The sequence below is a fragment of the Oncorhynchus gorbuscha genome, linkage group LG10, assembly GCF_021184085.1.
Source record: "Oncorhynchus gorbuscha isolate QuinsamMale2020 ecotype Even-year linkage group LG10, OgorEven_v1.0, whole genome shotgun sequence".
Lineage (NCBI taxonomy): Eukaryota > Metazoa > Chordata > Actinopteri > Salmoniformes > Salmonidae > Oncorhynchus > Oncorhynchus gorbuscha.
In genome coordinates, this window is record NC_060182.1 from 27949695 (window position 1) to 27967689 (window position 17995).

General features: G+C 40.3%; 1 protein-coding gene across 1 annotated transcript; it reads left to right on the forward strand.

The window, feature by feature from the left end:
- The first annotated feature begins 7458 nt into the window (after positions 1-7458).
- Positions 7459-10079, forward strand: tmem82 (transmembrane protein 82). Its single transcript, XM_046365481.1, has 6 exons — positions 7459-7932; positions 8097-8169; positions 8642-8843; positions 8971-9385; positions 9553-9737; positions 9860-10079. Exons 1-6 carry the CDS (start codon positions 7848-7850, stop codon positions 9941-9943), a joined length of 1044 nt encoding a protein of 347 aa, XP_046221437.1. The 5' UTR covers positions 7459-7847; the 3' UTR covers positions 9944-10079.
- Positions 10080-17995: the final 7916 nt, after the last annotated feature.

The following is a 17995-nucleotide window of genomic DNA, read 5'->3' on the forward strand; positions in this document are numbered from 1 at the left end:
CTAGGAGCACGAGGACAGATGCAGAGCCTCGGTCCGATGCCATCAAAATGTCATTTACCACCTTCACAAGTGCCGTCTCAGTGCTATGATGGGGTCTAAAACCAGACTGAAGCATTTCGTATACATTGTTTGTCTTCAGGAAGGCAGTGAGTTGTTGCGCAACAGCCTTCTCTAAAATCTTTGAGAGGAATGGAAGATTCGATATAGGCCGATAGTTTTTTATATTTTCTGGGTCAAGGTTTGGCTTTTTCAAGAGAGGCTTTATTACTGCCACTTTTAGTGAGTTTGGTACACATCCAGTGGATAGAGAGCCGTTTATTATGTTCAACATAGGAGGGCCAAGCACAGGAAGCAGCTCTTTCAGTAGTTTAGTTGGAATAGGGTCCAGTATACAGCTTGAAGGTTTAGAGGCCATGATTATTTTCATCATTGTGTCAAGAGATATAGTACTAAAACACTTGAGCGTCTCTCTTGATCCTAGGTCCTGGCAGAGTTGTGCAGACTCAGGACAACTGAGGTTTGGAGGAATACGCAGGTTTAAAGAGGAGTCCGTAATTTGCTTTCTAATAATCATAATCTTTTCCTCAAAGAAGTTCATGAATTTATCACTGCTAAAGTGCAAGTCATCCTCTCTTGGGGAATGCTGCTTTTTAGTTAGCTTTGCCACAGTATCAAAAAGGAATTTCGGATTGTTCTTATTTTCCTCAATTAAGTTAGAAAAATAGGACGATCGAGCAGCAGTAAGGGCTCTTCGGTACTGCACGGTACCATCCTTCCAAGCTAGTCGGAAGACTTCCAGTTTGGTGTGGCGCCATTTCCGTTCCAATTTTCTGGAAGCTTGCTTCAGAGCTCGGGTATTTTCTGTGTACCAGGGAGCTAGTTTCTTATGAGACATTTTTTTAGTTTTTAGGGTGCAACTGCATCTAGGGTATTGTGCAAGGTTAAATTGAGATCCTCAGTTAGGTGGTTAACGGATTTTTGTCCTCTGGCGTCCTTGGGTAGGCAGAGGGAGTCTGGAAGGGCATCAAGGAATCTTTGTGTTGTCTGTGAATTTATAGCATGACTTTTGATGTTCCTTGGTTGGGGTCTGAGCAGATTATTTGTTGCAATTGCAAACGTAATAAAATGGTGGTCTGATAGTCCAGGATTATGAGGAAAAACATTAAGATCCACAACATTTATTCCATGGGACAAAACTAGGTCCAGCGTATGACTGTGAGAGTGAGTGGGTCCAGAGACATGTTGGACAAAACCCACTGAGTCGATGATGGCTCCAAAAGCCTTTTGGAGTGGGTCTGTGGACTTTTCCATGTGAATATTAAAGTCACCAAAGATTAGAATATTATCTGCAATGACTACAAGGTCTGATAGGAATTCAGGGAACTCAGTGAGAAACGCTGTATATGGCCCAGGAGGCCTGTAAACAGTAGCTATAAAAAGTGATTGAGTAGGCTGCATAGATTTCATGACTAGAAGCTCAAAAGACGAAAACGCCAACATCGGGCTGATACCGATGTTGGCATTTTTAGCTAATGACCCGTTACGATATGTGCACCCCTAGTCCTGAGCTACAGGCAGTTAGATTTGAGTATGTAATTTTAGGTGAAAATTGAGAAAAAGGGTTGGATCGTTAACAAGCTTAGTCGTATGTTTTTTAAATGATTGACCTCAATCCATATACTAAGGTATTTGTATGCAGGGACTCGTTCGATTATAGAACCAAACGACGAGTAAAGATGTAATCCATCTGAGACAATCTTATGAAGACTTAAACAACATGTATCTAGTTTTGCCCATATTAAGTATGAGTTTTAAGTCAAAGGGCTTCCTGCAAAACTGTAAGTCGCTCTGGAAAATCTGATTGTAGCTTTGTCACAGCAGTCGGGGAAATTGCATACATAATAGTATAATCCACTTATAGATGAAGTTTAGAATTAACATATTGACCAATAAAATGTATATAAATAGTGAAAAGAAAGGTCTTAGTATTGATCCCTGCGGAACACCTTTATGTACTTCAAGAAATTCAGACTTAAACCCCATCAATCACGATGGCCTGAGTTTTGTCACTAAGATAATCATGAAACCATGAACAGGCCTGAGCTCTGATGCCTATCAAGGACAACTTATTCAATAAAATAGCATGGTCAACAGTATCAAAAGCTATTGACAGGTCCAAACAAAGCAGCACATTTCATTTTAGTGTCTAAAGCATTGACAAGAACATTAACAACTAAAGTGGTTGCTGTAATAGTGATGTGCCCAGGCCTAAACCCTGATTGGTTTACATTCAAAATTCATTTCTCAGATAAAGAGCAAAGTTGTAAATTTACCAAGGATCCAAGAATCTTAGCTAGCCAAGGAAGACTTGAAATGGGGCAAGAACGCAATCCAGACCAAACACAGGAAAAGAACCAGAGTCGCACAGCAGGCCTATTATAGGTTATTTGACGATGAGTATTTGATGAAATACAGCATCATAACATTATCTCTGAAACATTGAGTATAGCAGCCCATTTATGAGCACATCTTATGCAGATTAGTGGAGACGGGGCTATACCGGGGTTATAGGCTACCGAATAGCAAAAGTAATATGAAGATCGGGACACAACTGAAGCTTCATTATATAGATGATTTAACATTAGCATTTTTGTACAATAAAGAAATTGTACAAAAAGTGTTTTACATTTGGCAATCTGAAACCAACCAGACCAGATGAAAAAAATACAATGTAACAAATAACCGAACTACACTCCAAAACTGTGTGAAAACGCCCTCAGTCAAATGTCTTCCACACATCTGACTTCCCCTTTCCCTCCCGAGCAAACATTTCGAGTGTCTTTTTCACGTCCTCCGCATCCATTATGCTGTCACGTGTTATGGTGTTGGAGCCTGTAAAAAACAATTTATTGCTGTGATTATGCTATAGGTCAGGCCCTATTGGTCACGTGCATGCGATGCATACGTGTCACGTAAAGAGAGCAAGTGGTTGAGGGAATAGGGAATGTTTTTTCTAAACAAATGAGGGATTTTGGTAACATAACCTTTCAGTCAGAGAAACAACAAGTAAGAAACTAGAAATGGATGACATTATGTTGTAGCTTTAGCACCACAGACAGCGCAACAAACACTGTTGCTGTGCTGTGGTGCCTGGTTACTCTAGCAGGGAGGCGAGAAAGACAACGTGCGCTAGTCACAGGCACTCGCTGTGTTTATTTTTTTTTAACAGAGCGGTAAGTCTGAGCCCGATCAGGTTCAAATCAATTGCCATCGAGCTCCCGCTGGGCTGCCCTCTGTGTCATTGTGTCTTAATTATTTAATTAAACAGTGCGCTTAAAGCATGAGACAAGCTCAATAGTTAGTGTTGATTTTATTAATACACATAGCGTGTGTTTTATATAGGGAAAAATAAAGTCAAACAATTTCAACCAATCGATTGACTCAGTTGACCAATATTTTATTCTTTTCAGGGACAGCCCTACATATGTTTATATAGATTGGTATCGATTAAGTGAGTAGCATTTAGGCAACTGGTCAGTAGTTCAATCAGATTTCAACTAAAAAACAGATATCAACCAAAATGTGATTTGCTTATAAGATATCCCGACCAGATTTCAACCATAAAAAATGTCTTTATCATGTTGTATAGATGTTTTGGTTGTTTGGCAACAAAACCACTGTGTGCAACTATGGGGCAAAACAGACATGCGTCCAGAATCGCGCACATGTTGATTTTTGTGCTCCACGCCAGATGTGATCAGAACACGCAGGTTTAATATCAAAATGAACTCTAAACTAACTAAACTCAGCAACAACAAAAAAACGTCCATTTTTCAGGACAGTCTTTCAAAGATAGTTCGTAAAAATCCAAATAACTTCACAAATCTTCATTGTAAAGGGTTTAAACACTGTTTCCCATGCTTGTTCAATGAGCCATAAACAATGAATAAACATGCACCTGTGGAATGGTCATTAAGACACTAACAGCTTACAGACTGTAGGCAATTAAGGTCACAGTTATGAAAACGTAGGACACTAAAGAGCCCTTTCTACTGTCTCTGAAAAACACCAAAAGAAAGATGCCCAGGGTCCCTGCTCATCTCCGTGAACTTGCCTTAGGCATGCTGCAAGGAAGCATGAGGACTGCAGATGTGGACAAGGCAATAAATTGCAATGTCCGTACTGTGAGACGCCTAAGACAGCGTTACAGGGAGTGCTCAGACAGGATGGCAACAACAACTGCCCGAGTTCCACCAGGAACACACATTTCCTCCATCAGTGCTGAGACTGTCCGCAATAGGTAGAGAGAGGCTGGACTGAGGGCTTGTCGGCATGTTGTAAAGCAGGCCCTCACCAGACATTACCGGCAACAATGTCGCCTATGGGCACAAACCCACTGTTGCTGGACCAGACAGAACTGACAAAAAGTGCTCTTCACTGACAAATCGCGGTTTTGTCTCACCAGGGGTGATGGTCGGATTCGCGTTTATTGTCAAAGGAATGAGCGTTACACTGAGGTCTGTACTCTGGAGCGGGATCGATTTGGAAGTGGAGGGTCCGTCATGATCTGGGGCGGTGTGTCAGCATCATCAGACTGAGCCTGTTGTCATTGCAGGCAATCTCAACGCTGTGCGTTTACAGGGAATACATCATCCTCCCTCATGTGGTACCCTTCCTGCAGGCTCATCCTGACATGACCCCCCAGCATGACAATGCCACCAGACACACTGCTCATTCTGTGCGTGATTTCCTGCAAGACAGGAATGTCAGTGTTCTGCCATAGCCCACAAAGAGCCCGGATCTCAATCCCATTGAGCATGTCTGGGACCTGTTGGATCGGAAGGTGAGGGCTAGGGCCATTCCCCTCAGAAATGTCTGGGAACTTGCAGGTGCCTTGGTGGAAGAGTGGGGTAACATCCCACAGCAAGAACTGGCAAATCTGGTGCAGTCCATGAGGAGAAGATGCACTGCAGTACTTAATGCAGCTGGTGGCCACACCAGATACTGACTGTTACTTTTGATTTTGACACCCCTTTGTTCAGGACACATTATTCCATTTCTGTTCGTCACATGTCTGTGGAACTTGTTCAGTTTATGTCTCACGTGTTGAATCTTATGCTCATACTAATATTTACATGCTGAAAATAAACACAGTTGACAGTGAGGATGTTTATTTTTTGCTGACTTTATATATTGAGTTGAGGACAGGTCGAAACACATGAAACACTCATGGATATTTAGCTAGCTAGCTAGTTTGCTGTTGTTAGCTAATTTGTCAAGTGATATAAACTTTGGGTTGTTATTTTATCTGAAATGCACAAGATCCTTTTTTATGGATCTTTGTATAATTTTTACCCATTTTGAGTCACAAAATTGTGTGTTCTCTCCTCAGACAACTAATCCACAGATAAGGGGACATCTACTTTGTTTCTAGTAATCTCTCCTCCTTCAGGCTTCTTCTTTTTTGGACTTTACATATGGTGGTTGACAACCAACTTTAAGGTGCATCACCACCACCCACTGGACTGGGGAGTACCTCAGTTCATCTTTCAATCCCCCACATGGGTATACGCTCCTAAAAACCAATGAAGTGATGGGAGAGGCAGGACTTGCTTCTCATCAAGCGTCAAAAATAGAACCAAATTCTATTTTAGCGCCTGGCTGAGCAGACACACGTGAGCAGTTTAGATTAAATGATTGATTAACTTCTACAGGATCGGTGACCCTACCCCCCACGAGATGACTGAGCTAACATGCGCTAATGTGATTAGCATGAGGTTATAAGTAACAAGAACATTTCCCAGGACATAGACATACCTGATATGGGCAGAAAGCTTCAATTATTGTTAATCTAATTGCACTGTCCAATTTACAGTAGCTATTACAGTGAAGGAATACCATGCTATTGTTTGAGGAGAGTGCACAGTTATGAACTTAAATGTATTAATAAACCAATTATGAACATTTGGGCAGTCTTGATACATATTTTGAACCGAAATGCAATGGTTCATTGAATCAGTCTAAAACTTTTAACATACACTGCTGCCATCTAGTGGCCGAAATGCGCCTAACTTGGAATATTACATTTTGGCCTTTCTCTTGCATTTCAAAGATGATGGAGCAAAATCAAAACAATAAAACTCACGTTTTTTTCTTGGTATTATCTTTTAGCAGATCTAATGTGTTATTCTGCTACATTAATTTCCACAAACTACAGTGTTTCCTTTCAAATGGTATCAAGAATATGCATATCCTTGCTTCAGGTCCTGAGCTACAGGCAGTTAGATTTGGGTATGTCATTTTAGGTTAAAAAAAATTGAAAAAAGGGTCCAATCCTTAAGAGTATAAATGTACATTTATTTTGCAACACTCGCGAACGCAATGTGGGCAGTGTGGTCAGCATGTTAGATTGCTGACATGAATTAACCTAAGTAGTCAAAACATCTGAAAACAAGACATGGTATCAAAAACAGGATTAAAGTAGCTGAAATGAGTCACTAACAATTTCCCACAATGCAATGTCTTGTCATTGCTTGTAGCAATCTGGCCAACCAGAATTACAACTCACAGACTACCTTGTCAGCTCGGGGATTTGAACTTGCAACCTTTCAGTTACTAATCCAACACTCTAACCACTAGGCCACTGTTAGAATTTAAGTTAAATCAATTCTAAGTTTTAGAAGAAAATTTGAACGCACACGAAATGCCTCTGAAGTCATGAACTCAATGAGATCACAATATATAAATCAAATCAAATTGTATTCGTCACATGCTTCATAAAACAACAGGTTTGGGCTAACAGTGGAATACTTATGGGCCCTTCCCAACAATGCAGAGAAAACGGAAATAGAAAAATAATAGAAAAGTAAAACAAGTAATGAGCTCTAGTCAATGAACAGTATTCTCATGTACAATAAGTGTTCATTTTGTCCAAGTGGGAAAGGACAGTGTGGAGTGCATAGAAATTGTGTCCTCTGTGGATCTGTTGAGGCAGTACGCGAATTGGAGTGGGTCCATGGTGTCTGGGATGATGGTATTGTGAGCCATTACCAACTAGCCTATCAAAGCATTTCATGTCTACAGATGTGAGCTCATAGAAGGCATTTAGCTCATCTGGTAGGCTTGTGTCACTGGGCAGCTCATGGCTGGGTATCCCCTTGTAATCTGTGATGGTTTGCATGCCCTGCCACATCCATTGAGCGTCAGAGCCGGTGTAGTAGGCTTTGCCTGTTTGATATAGGTGACTTAGTTATGCTACTGGGACAATCACCGGATTTTTGATACTCTTATACAGAGTGAATTACAGTAGTGAGTTTTTGTTGTACTTCCAAACACATTATTTCCACTGTTTTCTCTAGTGAAGGTTTATTTTATTAAAATATAACTTTTACATTTAAGGTATTTTTGCCACACATTTTTGGTTGTAGAGTAATTACATTGGTTGTTTCTACAACAATTAAACGTTGTTTATTTCAAAAGACACCTTTTTTAAAATGAATTTCACATACATTTTTGTCTCACAATGACTGCCCACGACTGACCTTTGAACGGCACAATGACTGAGCAAAGCGTAGTTATTTAATCACAGAGAAATAGACAGAGATAGTAATTTAAACTTTTGAAATGATTCAAGTATTTTGTCAATTGACCAACTGGCATGGTCTTATCTTTTATCGAAATATAACTGTTGCAATTTAATGACCCATTTCTGAAATTAGCCTATTTTTCAATTCAAAGTGTATTGGTCATGTGCACACGATAGGGTGTAAACCGGCAATAGGTTTGATATCGAAACTAGCTATAGCTCTAGGGAATCATTAGTCCAATATTCTAGCGATTTTACGAAAATGTTATCTTTAATTACATCGTTTCTTCCGAGTTTACCTGGATGGCTGACGCTCGATGCAACCCCCCTGGACAGTCTACTCCAAGGTGAGATGTTTGTATCGTTCGAGGCTTCTCCGGGTAAAGGGCCTTCTCCTTGCTTGGTTTGTGCCGAATGCTTTTTTGCAGGTTCCTACTCATGCTGTACGTTTATTTTAAGAACCGATATTTTATAATACAATTCTGTTGATGACATGTTTTGTGTGACACAGGACTTATCGGCGCATGTGGGATCTCTGTTCTCTGTAACCTGTTGAGAGTACACGTATTCTTAGAAGCTGAAAGGTGAGAAACGTATACAACTATGGAATATATGATTTCACTTGGGTCTCAGGCTACACTTCTTGTTATTATCATACCTTTTTAATTACATTGTAGTTAGGCAACTTCAGTATATAGGTTAGGCTACATAGTTAGTTGTAATAGCGTTTGATAAATAAACAAACTGATTGTTGCTATACCTGTTTCCCTATAATTAGAATCTGGATGCAATTACCATATTATAGACAGGGACATTTAAAAACACGTGAGAAACAGGACCAAACCATAAAGAAGATGTGGATGTAGATAACTAACCTCATACCTACTAAGGCCTCTTGATGTAGTTTAATAATTTGTGCTATTGAATATTGTGCTTGATTTCGTCACTATGAACAAAGACTGTAATGTGATTTACATTGTCAATAGTAATCAATGTATCCTTAGAAATCATTGATTTGTATTTCACTGCTTTGAAATTAATACTTTCTCTACTCAGTTCAAGCAACAAAAGCAGCAGTAAAGAGACATCTATGCAGAAGAAATCAAGGCATCAAGCCAATGCTACATTTGGGCTGAGTGGAACTCTCCAGTTCTTGTTCCTGTCAATGATGCTGGCTGTAGTGGGCTCTCGGGTTGCCTCCCTGGTGGTTCTAGAGTTCTCCCTCAGAGCAGTGTCAGCTTGGGTCACAGCTGGACCAGTAAGGCACTTGCAAGATAATAACATAAATGTCACTTATAATTATATTAAAATCTCTCTCACATCTCCCATTCATCAGCCTTGATCCATCTCTAAATTAATTTCCCTCCTGCTCTCTGAATCTGCAGGAGTCCAGTAGGTTCCTACAGCAGCTGCTGGTCCAGTGCCAGTTCTCCCTGGGTTGTGCCCTCAGCTGCAGTCTCCATTTCCTCCACGAGGGGGCGCCGCAGCGCTGGCTCTGCCTTCTCCTAGCTGCAGGACTGAGCTGGTTCCTGGCCAGCCAGACTGGGCGACTACGGCTCCATGTCACTACACTGTACAAACTACACAGTTCCCAGCACTACTGTGGAGTGTGCATTGCACTGCTTACATCAGGTTGCTCTTTGTTACCACACCTGACCAGGGCCCTTATGCTCAGCTTTGCAGTGGCTGCCATTTCCGCCATATCTATAATAAACAAACACTTCCTCTCAGCTACAGAAGCCCTCAGGTTCTGGACTCCACTGACAATCTGCTACACACTGCTGGTGGTGTATATGCAGGGTGAGAGACTGAACATACTGTATCCTGTATGGGGAAACGTTTAAGCAGCAGATTGTCAGATACTATTTGGGTATTTTGTAAATACCACAAAACAAGTAAATTACAAGCATAGTGTTGTCATTCTCATTGAGAAAGCGTTCAACTGATGATAATTATTTTCTACTCAGAGGAGCAACATCGCCAGCCAAGTGGCCAAGCTGTTATAAACACAGTGGTGGTGCGTCTGGGGGGGATCATGGTCCTGATGCTGACTGTCGGCCACTGGGCAGATGTGCTCCATATCCTTCTGTGCTTCCTGGGTGAGGCTGGCTGTCTGATACCCTCCAGAGACCTGTTGGATGCTACAACACAGGTGAGAATGATTCTCCTTCAATTTACCGTGCTGCTGCAGGTTGCCCTGCATCCATCAATCTATGTAAATATTTCTGTCATTTCAATTTATCTAACATAATATAAATGTGTGTTTGTATGCAGGATATGGAGGAAGTTCCCAGACATTCCCAGGGTAGTGAGAACCGTAGGAGACACCTGACACCTGGCAAAGACCACCAGAGTTAAGTCATGGGAAGAAACTATTTGTGCTGGGAATCTTTCTTAGCAATAGTCTATTATATTCTATGATTATAAGTGTTGCCTTTTATACCTAGGAAGGATATAATGAAAATAATAATAAAATTGTATTATGACACATCTACTAACCTTTTGAATAAGGTACCTTGCAATAATGTTATTTTCACATAGAAATGCAGAGCTTTTGGGAGATAGGAATGATGCTCTTGCCTTTGTTTTCAAATATCACTGCCATTAAATTAAGCCAGAAGCTGTTTAGAATGCACAGAATGGACCTTATCAGCCCTGAAGTAATCTAACAAATACTGCTTTAATGTAAAGCATTGGTTAAGGCTACATCATATCATGTAACAGTAGCAGCTGCTGTAACAGTATCACTTCACACCAGAGATGTGATCATAATCCCCTGAACACAGGATGTTTATGGTATACAATTTCCTCTACTTTCTTTGGGTAGATTGTATTTCATCACAGGCAGGCTCTCCAGCGCAAGCTATGTCATATTATGTTACAGTGGCAAGGAAATGTACGTCAACCCTTTGGAAATACCTGGACTTCTGCATGAATTGGTCATAAAATGTTATCTGATCTTCATCTAGGTCACAACAATAGACAAACACAGTCTTCTTAAACTAAACACACAAACAATTAGTTTTCAGTCTTTATTTGTGTAAACATTCACAGTGCAAGATTGAAAAAGTATGTGAACCCTTGGATTTAATAACTGGTTGACCCTCCTTTGGCAGCAATAACCTTAACCAAATGTTTTCTGTAGTTGCGGATCAGACCTGCACAACGGTCAGGAGGAATTTTGGACCATTCCTCTTTACAACACTGTTTCAGTTCAGCAATATTCTTGGGATGTCTGGTGTGAACTGCTCTCTTGAGGTCATGCCCCAGCATCTCAATCAGGACTCTGAGGTCAGGACTCTGACTGGGCCACTCCAGAAGGCGTATCTTCTTCTGTTGAAGCCATCTGTTGTTGATTTACTTCTGTGTTTTAGGTCGTTGTCCTGTTGCATCATCCAACTTCTGTTGAGCTTTAATTGGCGGACAGATAGCCTTACATTCTCCTGCAAAATGTCTAGATAAACTTGGGAATTCATTTTTCCAGCGATGATAGCAAGCTGTCCAGGCCCTGAGGCAGAAAAGCAGCTCCAAACCATTATGCTTCCTCCACCATACTTTACAGTTGAGGTGAGGTTTTGATGTTGGTGTGTTGTGCCTTTTTTTTCTCCACACAGTGTTGTTTGTTCCTTCCAAACAACTCAACTGTAGTTTCATCTGTACACAGAATATGTTGCAAGTAGCGCTGTGGAACATCCAGGTGCACTTTTGTAAACTTCAGACGTACAGCAATGTTTTTTTTGGACAGAAGCTAATTCTTCCTCCCATGAACACCATCCTTGTTCAGTGTTTTACGTATCGTAGACTCGTCAACAGAGATGTTAGCATGTTCCATAGATTTCTGTAAGTCTTTAGCTGACACTGTAGGATTCTTCTTAAACTCACTGAGCATTCTGCGCTGTGCTCTTGCAGTCATCTTTGCAGGACGGCCACTCCTAGGGTGTAGCAACAGTGCTGAACTTTCTCTATTTATAGGCAATTTGCCTTACCATGAACTGATGAACATCAAGGCTTTTAGATATACTTTTGCAACCCTTTCCAGCTTCATGCATATCAACAATTCTTAATCTTTGGTCTTCTGAGATCTCTTTTGTTCAAGGCATTGTTCACATCAGGCAATCCTTCTTGTGAATAGCAAACTGAAATTTTGTGAGTGTTGTTTTAGGTCAAGGCAGCTCTAACCAACATCTTCAATCTTGTCTCGTTGATTGGACCAGGTTAGCTGACTCCAATTAGCTTTTGGAGAAGTAATTAGCCTAGGGGTTCACATACTTTTTTTCAACCTACAGTCGTTGCCAAAAGTTTAGAATGACACAGATATTCATTTTCACAAAGTCTGCTGCCTCAGTGTCTTTAGATATTTTCGTCAGATGTTACTATGGACTACTGAAGAATAATTTCAAGCATTTCATAAGTGTCAAAGTGTTTTATTGACAATTACATTAAGTTGATGCAAAGAGTCAATATTTGCAGTGTTAACCCTTCTTTTTCAAGACCTCTGCAATCCGCCCTGGCATGCTGTCAATTAACTTCTGGGCCACATCCTGACTGATGGCAGCCCATTCTTGCATAATCAATGTTTGGAGTTTTTCAGAATTTGTGGGTTTTTGTTTGTCCACCCGTATCTTGAGAATTGACCACAAGTTCTTAATGGGATTAAGGTCTGGGGAGTTTCCTGGCCATGGACCCAATATATCAATGTTTTGTTCCCCGAGCCACTTAGTTATCACTTTAGCCTTATGGCAAGGTGCTCCATCATGCTGGAAAAGGCATTGTCCGTCACCAAATTGTTCCTGGATGGTTGGGAGAAGTTGCTCTTGGAGGATGTGCTGGTACCATTCTTTATTCATGGCTGTGTTCTTAGGCAAAATTGTGAGTGAGCTGAGAAGTAACCCCACACATGAATGGTCTCAGGGTGCTTTACTATTGGCATGACACAGGACTGATGGTAGCGGTCACCTTGTCTTCTCCGGACAAGGTTTTCTCCGGATGCTCCAAACAATAGGAAAGGGGATTCACCAGAGAAAATGACAGCAGTCCAATCCCTGTACCTTTTGCAGAATATCAGTCTGTCCCTGATGTTTGTCCTGGAGAGTAGTGGCTTCTTTGCTGCCCTTCTTGACACCAGGCCATCCTCCAAAAGTCTTCGCCTCACTGTGCGTGCAAATGCACTCCCACCTGCCTGCTGCCATTCCTGAGCAAGCTCTGTACTGGTGGTGCCCCGATCCCGCAGCTGAATCAACTTTAAGAGATGGTCCTGGCGTCTGCTGGACTTTCTTGGGCGCCCTGGCGCCTTCTTCACAACAACTGAACCGCTTTCCTTGACGTGCTTGATGATCGGATAAATGGTTGATTCAGGTGCAATCTTACTGGCAGCAATATCCTTGCCTGTGAAGCCCTTTTTGTGCAAAGCAATGATGACGACACGTGTTTCCTTGCAGGTAACCATGGTTGACAAAGGAAGAACAATGATTCCAATCACCATCCTCCTTTTGAAGCTTCCAGTCTGTTATTTGAACTCAATCAGCATGACAGAGTGATCTCTAACCTTGTCCTCATCAACACTCACACCTGTGTTAACAAGAGAATCACTGGCATGATATCAGCTGGTCCTTTTGTGGCAGGGCTGAAATGCAGCAGATTTTTTTTTGAGATTCAGTTCATTTGCATGGCAAAGAGGGACTTTGCAATTAATTGCAATTCATCTGATCACTCTTCATAACATTCTGGTGTATATGCAAATTGCCATCATATAAACTGAGGCAGCAGACTTTGTGAAAATGAATATTTGTGTCATTCTCAAAACTTTTGGCCACAACTGTACACTGTGAATGTTTAAATTATGTATTCAACATATACAAAAATATGATACATTGTGTGTTTATTAGTTTAAGCACACTGTTTGTCTATTGTTGTGACTTAGATGAAAATCATATGAAATTTGATGACACATTCAGAAATCCAGGTAATTCCAAAGGGTTCACATACTTTTTCTTGCCACTGTATATTAATGTGAACCATGTCAACTCATCTTGAAAATAAACTTGTACAAAATGGCTGAAGCATAATGTTGGCACTTGTAAATCACACAAAATGGCGTTATACAAAATGACTCTTCAGGTTATTTTCAGAAAAGAGGAACAAACCAATCCCATAACTCACTGCATAGAAAATGTCAAATCTAATCGTTTGAATTCTGATTGTTTTGAGTGGCTTCAGACACTCAAGTATATTACGTGTATGAATAAATTGACAATAATTACATCGAATATACCGAAACACTAAAATGTAAATTATGCCTTCCACAAAAAGCCTATTCGGCGCTGTTTTCCTTGCTGTATGCAGTTCTCATTTAAATCCGAAATTTATGGCACCCACAAACCAGATTTTTATCAGTCCTTTATCTTTTGATAGCAGTTTTGAGAAACTGTTTATATGCGCCGATTTTATTTGACAGTGGGTGACTTATTTGCCTGCATCCAAAATGGGGCTTTGTTTATTCCGTTAATTTATTCCATGATCTGTTGAAGAAATGTGGATAATAAAACGGTGCCGCATTTTCAAAATAATCCAGGGTCGACCAAGACCGAAGTTGTAAAGGACATTGGCATGGTATAGTTTCGGTAGTTCCACCACAATGTTTTTAGGTTTACGAACATTTTACAATCCACGATGTTATTGGTAGACTTTATTAAGCTGTTCCTTTTTACATCAGAACGATGAATTCGTTGAGTTTACTGGAAAGACACGATTATTTCCAACAGCGCTCAAGTATGGATTTCTTAAAATAAAAATAAACTGTGGGAATTAGAATTTTCCTGTACCTCCTCTGACGGCTGGACTCTACTGTAGTTTATTTCTAGAAATGTCTCTATTGACCCCTTGGTAGCATGCCATACGCATGCGTCCTTGTTCCAAAATGCAGATCCTTTTTTTACCGCATTGCAGCGCATGCCTACGTAGGCCAACTCGTTTTCAAAATTCGTTATCAATCTTTATTCAAACTGTCCATTAGATTTCATGAAACCTTGACTGTAAACTGTATCATTCCTTCAAGTAATTTGATATTTAACTAGCCTACTGCACTTGCAACACCATGGACGTTGACCTATATGCAATCATATCTTATCACATTGCATACTTGTTTTTTTGGACTTGTGCCTGATTTCTGCTGGCAAAAGTGTTTAATTACTGACATTGTGGTATAGGGACTAAATTGAAATGGCATTGCAACTCATTTACTTATTCAAAAGGGCTCTCGTGACAATTGTGTGATATTATTCTCTTGTTTTCACTCTGTGTTCCTCATGTTGATTTCAAACTATGTTCTGCTCATTCAGAAGAACAGAAGTTAGTTATATGTTTAGTTCTTGCAGATATGAAAAAAGTATAGTCTGTTTGTGCTTGCTCCAGTACTGCATTTTTCAGGTATAGCTTGTCTTATTCACGGTTCAAATCGGGGTTTGTAGGTGATGGTACTGTCCACCAAATTGGTGGCCCTTCCATTGTGGTTTTGACTAGAAATCTGTTTAATTCCTAATGTTAAAGGTCCAATTCAGCTGTTTTTATCTCAATTTTAAATAATTTATTTGTAACAATTAAGCACTTAACTGTGATTGTTTTCAGTTAAAATGGTAAAAAATAAATAAATAATAAAGCTTCTTAGCAAAGAGCAATTTCTCAAGCAAGACTGCCTGGGAATGGTCTGAGTGGGAAGGGGACAACTGAAAACTAGCTGTTATTGGTAGAAAGGTTTTACTCTCTTTGTGGGTTTTTAAGAAATTTACCGCCATGCGCATGCACGTGTCTCAGAGGGTATCTTTGTGTCTCTGTTGCTATGTGTGCAACCTGAACTTGTGACGTGTTCCAGGGCATCAGTATTAACACATACATTTGAAGTCGGAAGTTTACATACACCTTAGCCAAATACATTTAAACTCAGTTTTTCACAATTCCTGACATTTAATCTGAGTAAAAATTCCCTGAGTTGATCATCACTTTATTTTAAGATGAAATTTCTTGTAAGATCTTGGGCAGTTGCAAATTTGCACGTTTTACTGTGGATATAGATACTTTTGTACCCGTTTCCTCCAGTATCTTCACAAGGTCCATTGCTGTTGTTCTGGGATTGATTTGCACTTTTTCGCACTTTTTGCACCAAAGTACATTCATCTCTAGGAGACAGAACGTGTCTCTTTCCTGAGCGGTATGACAACTGCGTGGTCCCATAGTGTTTATACTTGTGTACTATTGTTTGTTCAGATGAACGTTGTACCTTCAGGTGTTGGAAATTGCTCCCAAGGATGAACCAGACTTGTGGAGGTACACCCCCAATTGACTCAAATTATATCAAGTAGCTTGACAGAAACTTCTAAAGCCATGACATAATTTTCTGGAATTTTCCAAGCTGTTTAAAAGGCACAGTCAACTTAGTGTATGTAAACTTCTGACCCACTGGAATTGTGATACAGTGAATTATAAGTGAAATAATCTGTCTATAAACAATTGTTGGAAAAATTAGTTGTATCGTGCACAAAGTAGATGTCCTAACCGGCTTGCCAAAACTATAGTTTGTTAACAATAAATTTGTGGAGTGGTTGAAAAACAAGTTTTAATGACTCCAACCTAAGTGTATGTAAACTTCCGACTTCAGCTGTACCAATCGGCACACTAGCTCTGATCCAGGGCATTATGTTAGTGTGTTTAGTAGCATAGTGGTTGAAGTTGGGAGAGTTAGCTAGCTAGCTTTTTTCAGGATGAATATATTGTTTTTATAATTTTTTGGATACACTGTTATTATTAATGCAAAAAAATCACTACAACCATGCAACCACTGTTGCTTGTACTTTAGCTGTCACCTTGATAAATTGGCTACACTGGATAGCTAGTACTACTAGCAAAGATAGACAACTAACCTCTTATCTGCCCTACTTTTAATTTTAAATGTAATTGCACACCGATGCTGTTGGTGGTAATGCCTCATCCTCTCTGTCACCATTCGACATCCTGTCTCATCTTGTCTCACAGCGAAGGTACAGTGCCTTCAGAAAGTATTCATACCCCTTGACTTATTTGAAATGTTGTTGTGTTACAGCCTGATTTTCAAAATGGATTAAATACAACTATTCTCACCCATCTACACACAATACCCCATAATGACATCGTGAAAACGTGTTTTTAGAAATCTTTGCACATTTATTGAAAATGCAATACAGAAATATCTCATTTACATAAGTATTCACATCCCTGAGAATACTTTGTAAAAGCACCTTTGGCAATTGCAACATTGGGTTGTCTTGGGTATATCTATCAGCTTTGGGGATTTTCTTGCATTCTTCCTTGCAGATTTTCTCAAGCTCTGTTAAATTAGAAGGGGAGCAGCAGTGAACAGCAATCTTCAAGTCTTTCCACAGATTTTCAATGGGATTCAAGTCTGGACTTTGGGCACTCAAGGTCTTTTACTTTCACATTCTTGTTCTGAAGCCATTCCAGCTTTGCTTTGGCTGTATGCTTGGGGTCATTGTCCTGTTGGAATGCAAATGTTCACCCTAGTCTAATGTCATTTGCACTCTGAAGCAGGTTCTCATTAAGGATTTGCCTGTATTTGGCTCCATTCATTGTTCCCTCTATCCTTACCAGTCTCTCAGTCCCTGCCGCTGAAAAGCATCCCCATAGCATGCCACTACCATGCTTCACAGTAGGGATGGTATTAGATGGGTGATGAGCTGTGCCTGGTTTTCTCCAGACATAGCGCTTTGCATTCAGGCCAGAGTAAAATTTTTGTCTCATCAGAGCCTTATGCTCTGAGACTTTCACATGCCTTTTTGCAAACTCCAGGCATGCTGTCACGTGCCCTCTTCTCAGGAGTGGCTTCTGTCTGGCCACTCTCCCATAAAGTCCAGATTGGTGGAACGCTGTAGAGACTGTTAAGGGTGTCAGAGTGGTCATTTGGTTCTTGGTCACCTCCCTGACCAAGGTCCTTCTTGCCCAGTTGCTCAGTTTGGTCGAAAGACCAGCTCTAGGCTGGTCATTTATTTATTATTTTCAAGAATTTGTAATACATTTCTATAAACTTATAAATACCGTATGAGCTTAGTACAAATGTCTAATAAATGTTTTATTCTCTCTTGTTTGTTTTTGTCATTTGGGTCTTTGAATAGCAACTGAAGCCTACAGTTCTTTTTTTTCTTATACCACTTCTTATGTATACTTTGACACTATTCAATGTCACAAAGTAAAACATTCTTCAGTGGCCTGTTGTAGGACTGCTTGCCAGGTGCTATCTGTCTCTGTGAAACATTCTATTCACACCCTCCTACCCAAACCCCAAACTCACACATCGATACTCACGCATGCGCACGACGAAAGGCGATCTCGTCTGAAAGCGAAAAAAATAGTTCTCACACAGTGCCA

Excerpts from the sequence above, each read along its gene's own strand:
- tmem82 (XM_046365481.1), top strand. The coding sequence starts at position 7,848 with ATGTTATCTTTAATTACATCGTTTCTTCCGAGTTTACCTGGATGGCTG. Across the intron at positions 8,844-8,970 it reads CTTGGGTCACAGCTGGACCA|GAGTCCAGTAGGTTCCTACA; the intron begins GTAAGGCACTTG and ends CTGAATCTGCAG. Across the intron at positions 9,386-9,552 it reads GCTGGTGGTGTATATGCAGG|AGGAGCAACATCGCCAGCCA; the intron begins GTGAGAGACTGA and ends TTTTCTACTCAG.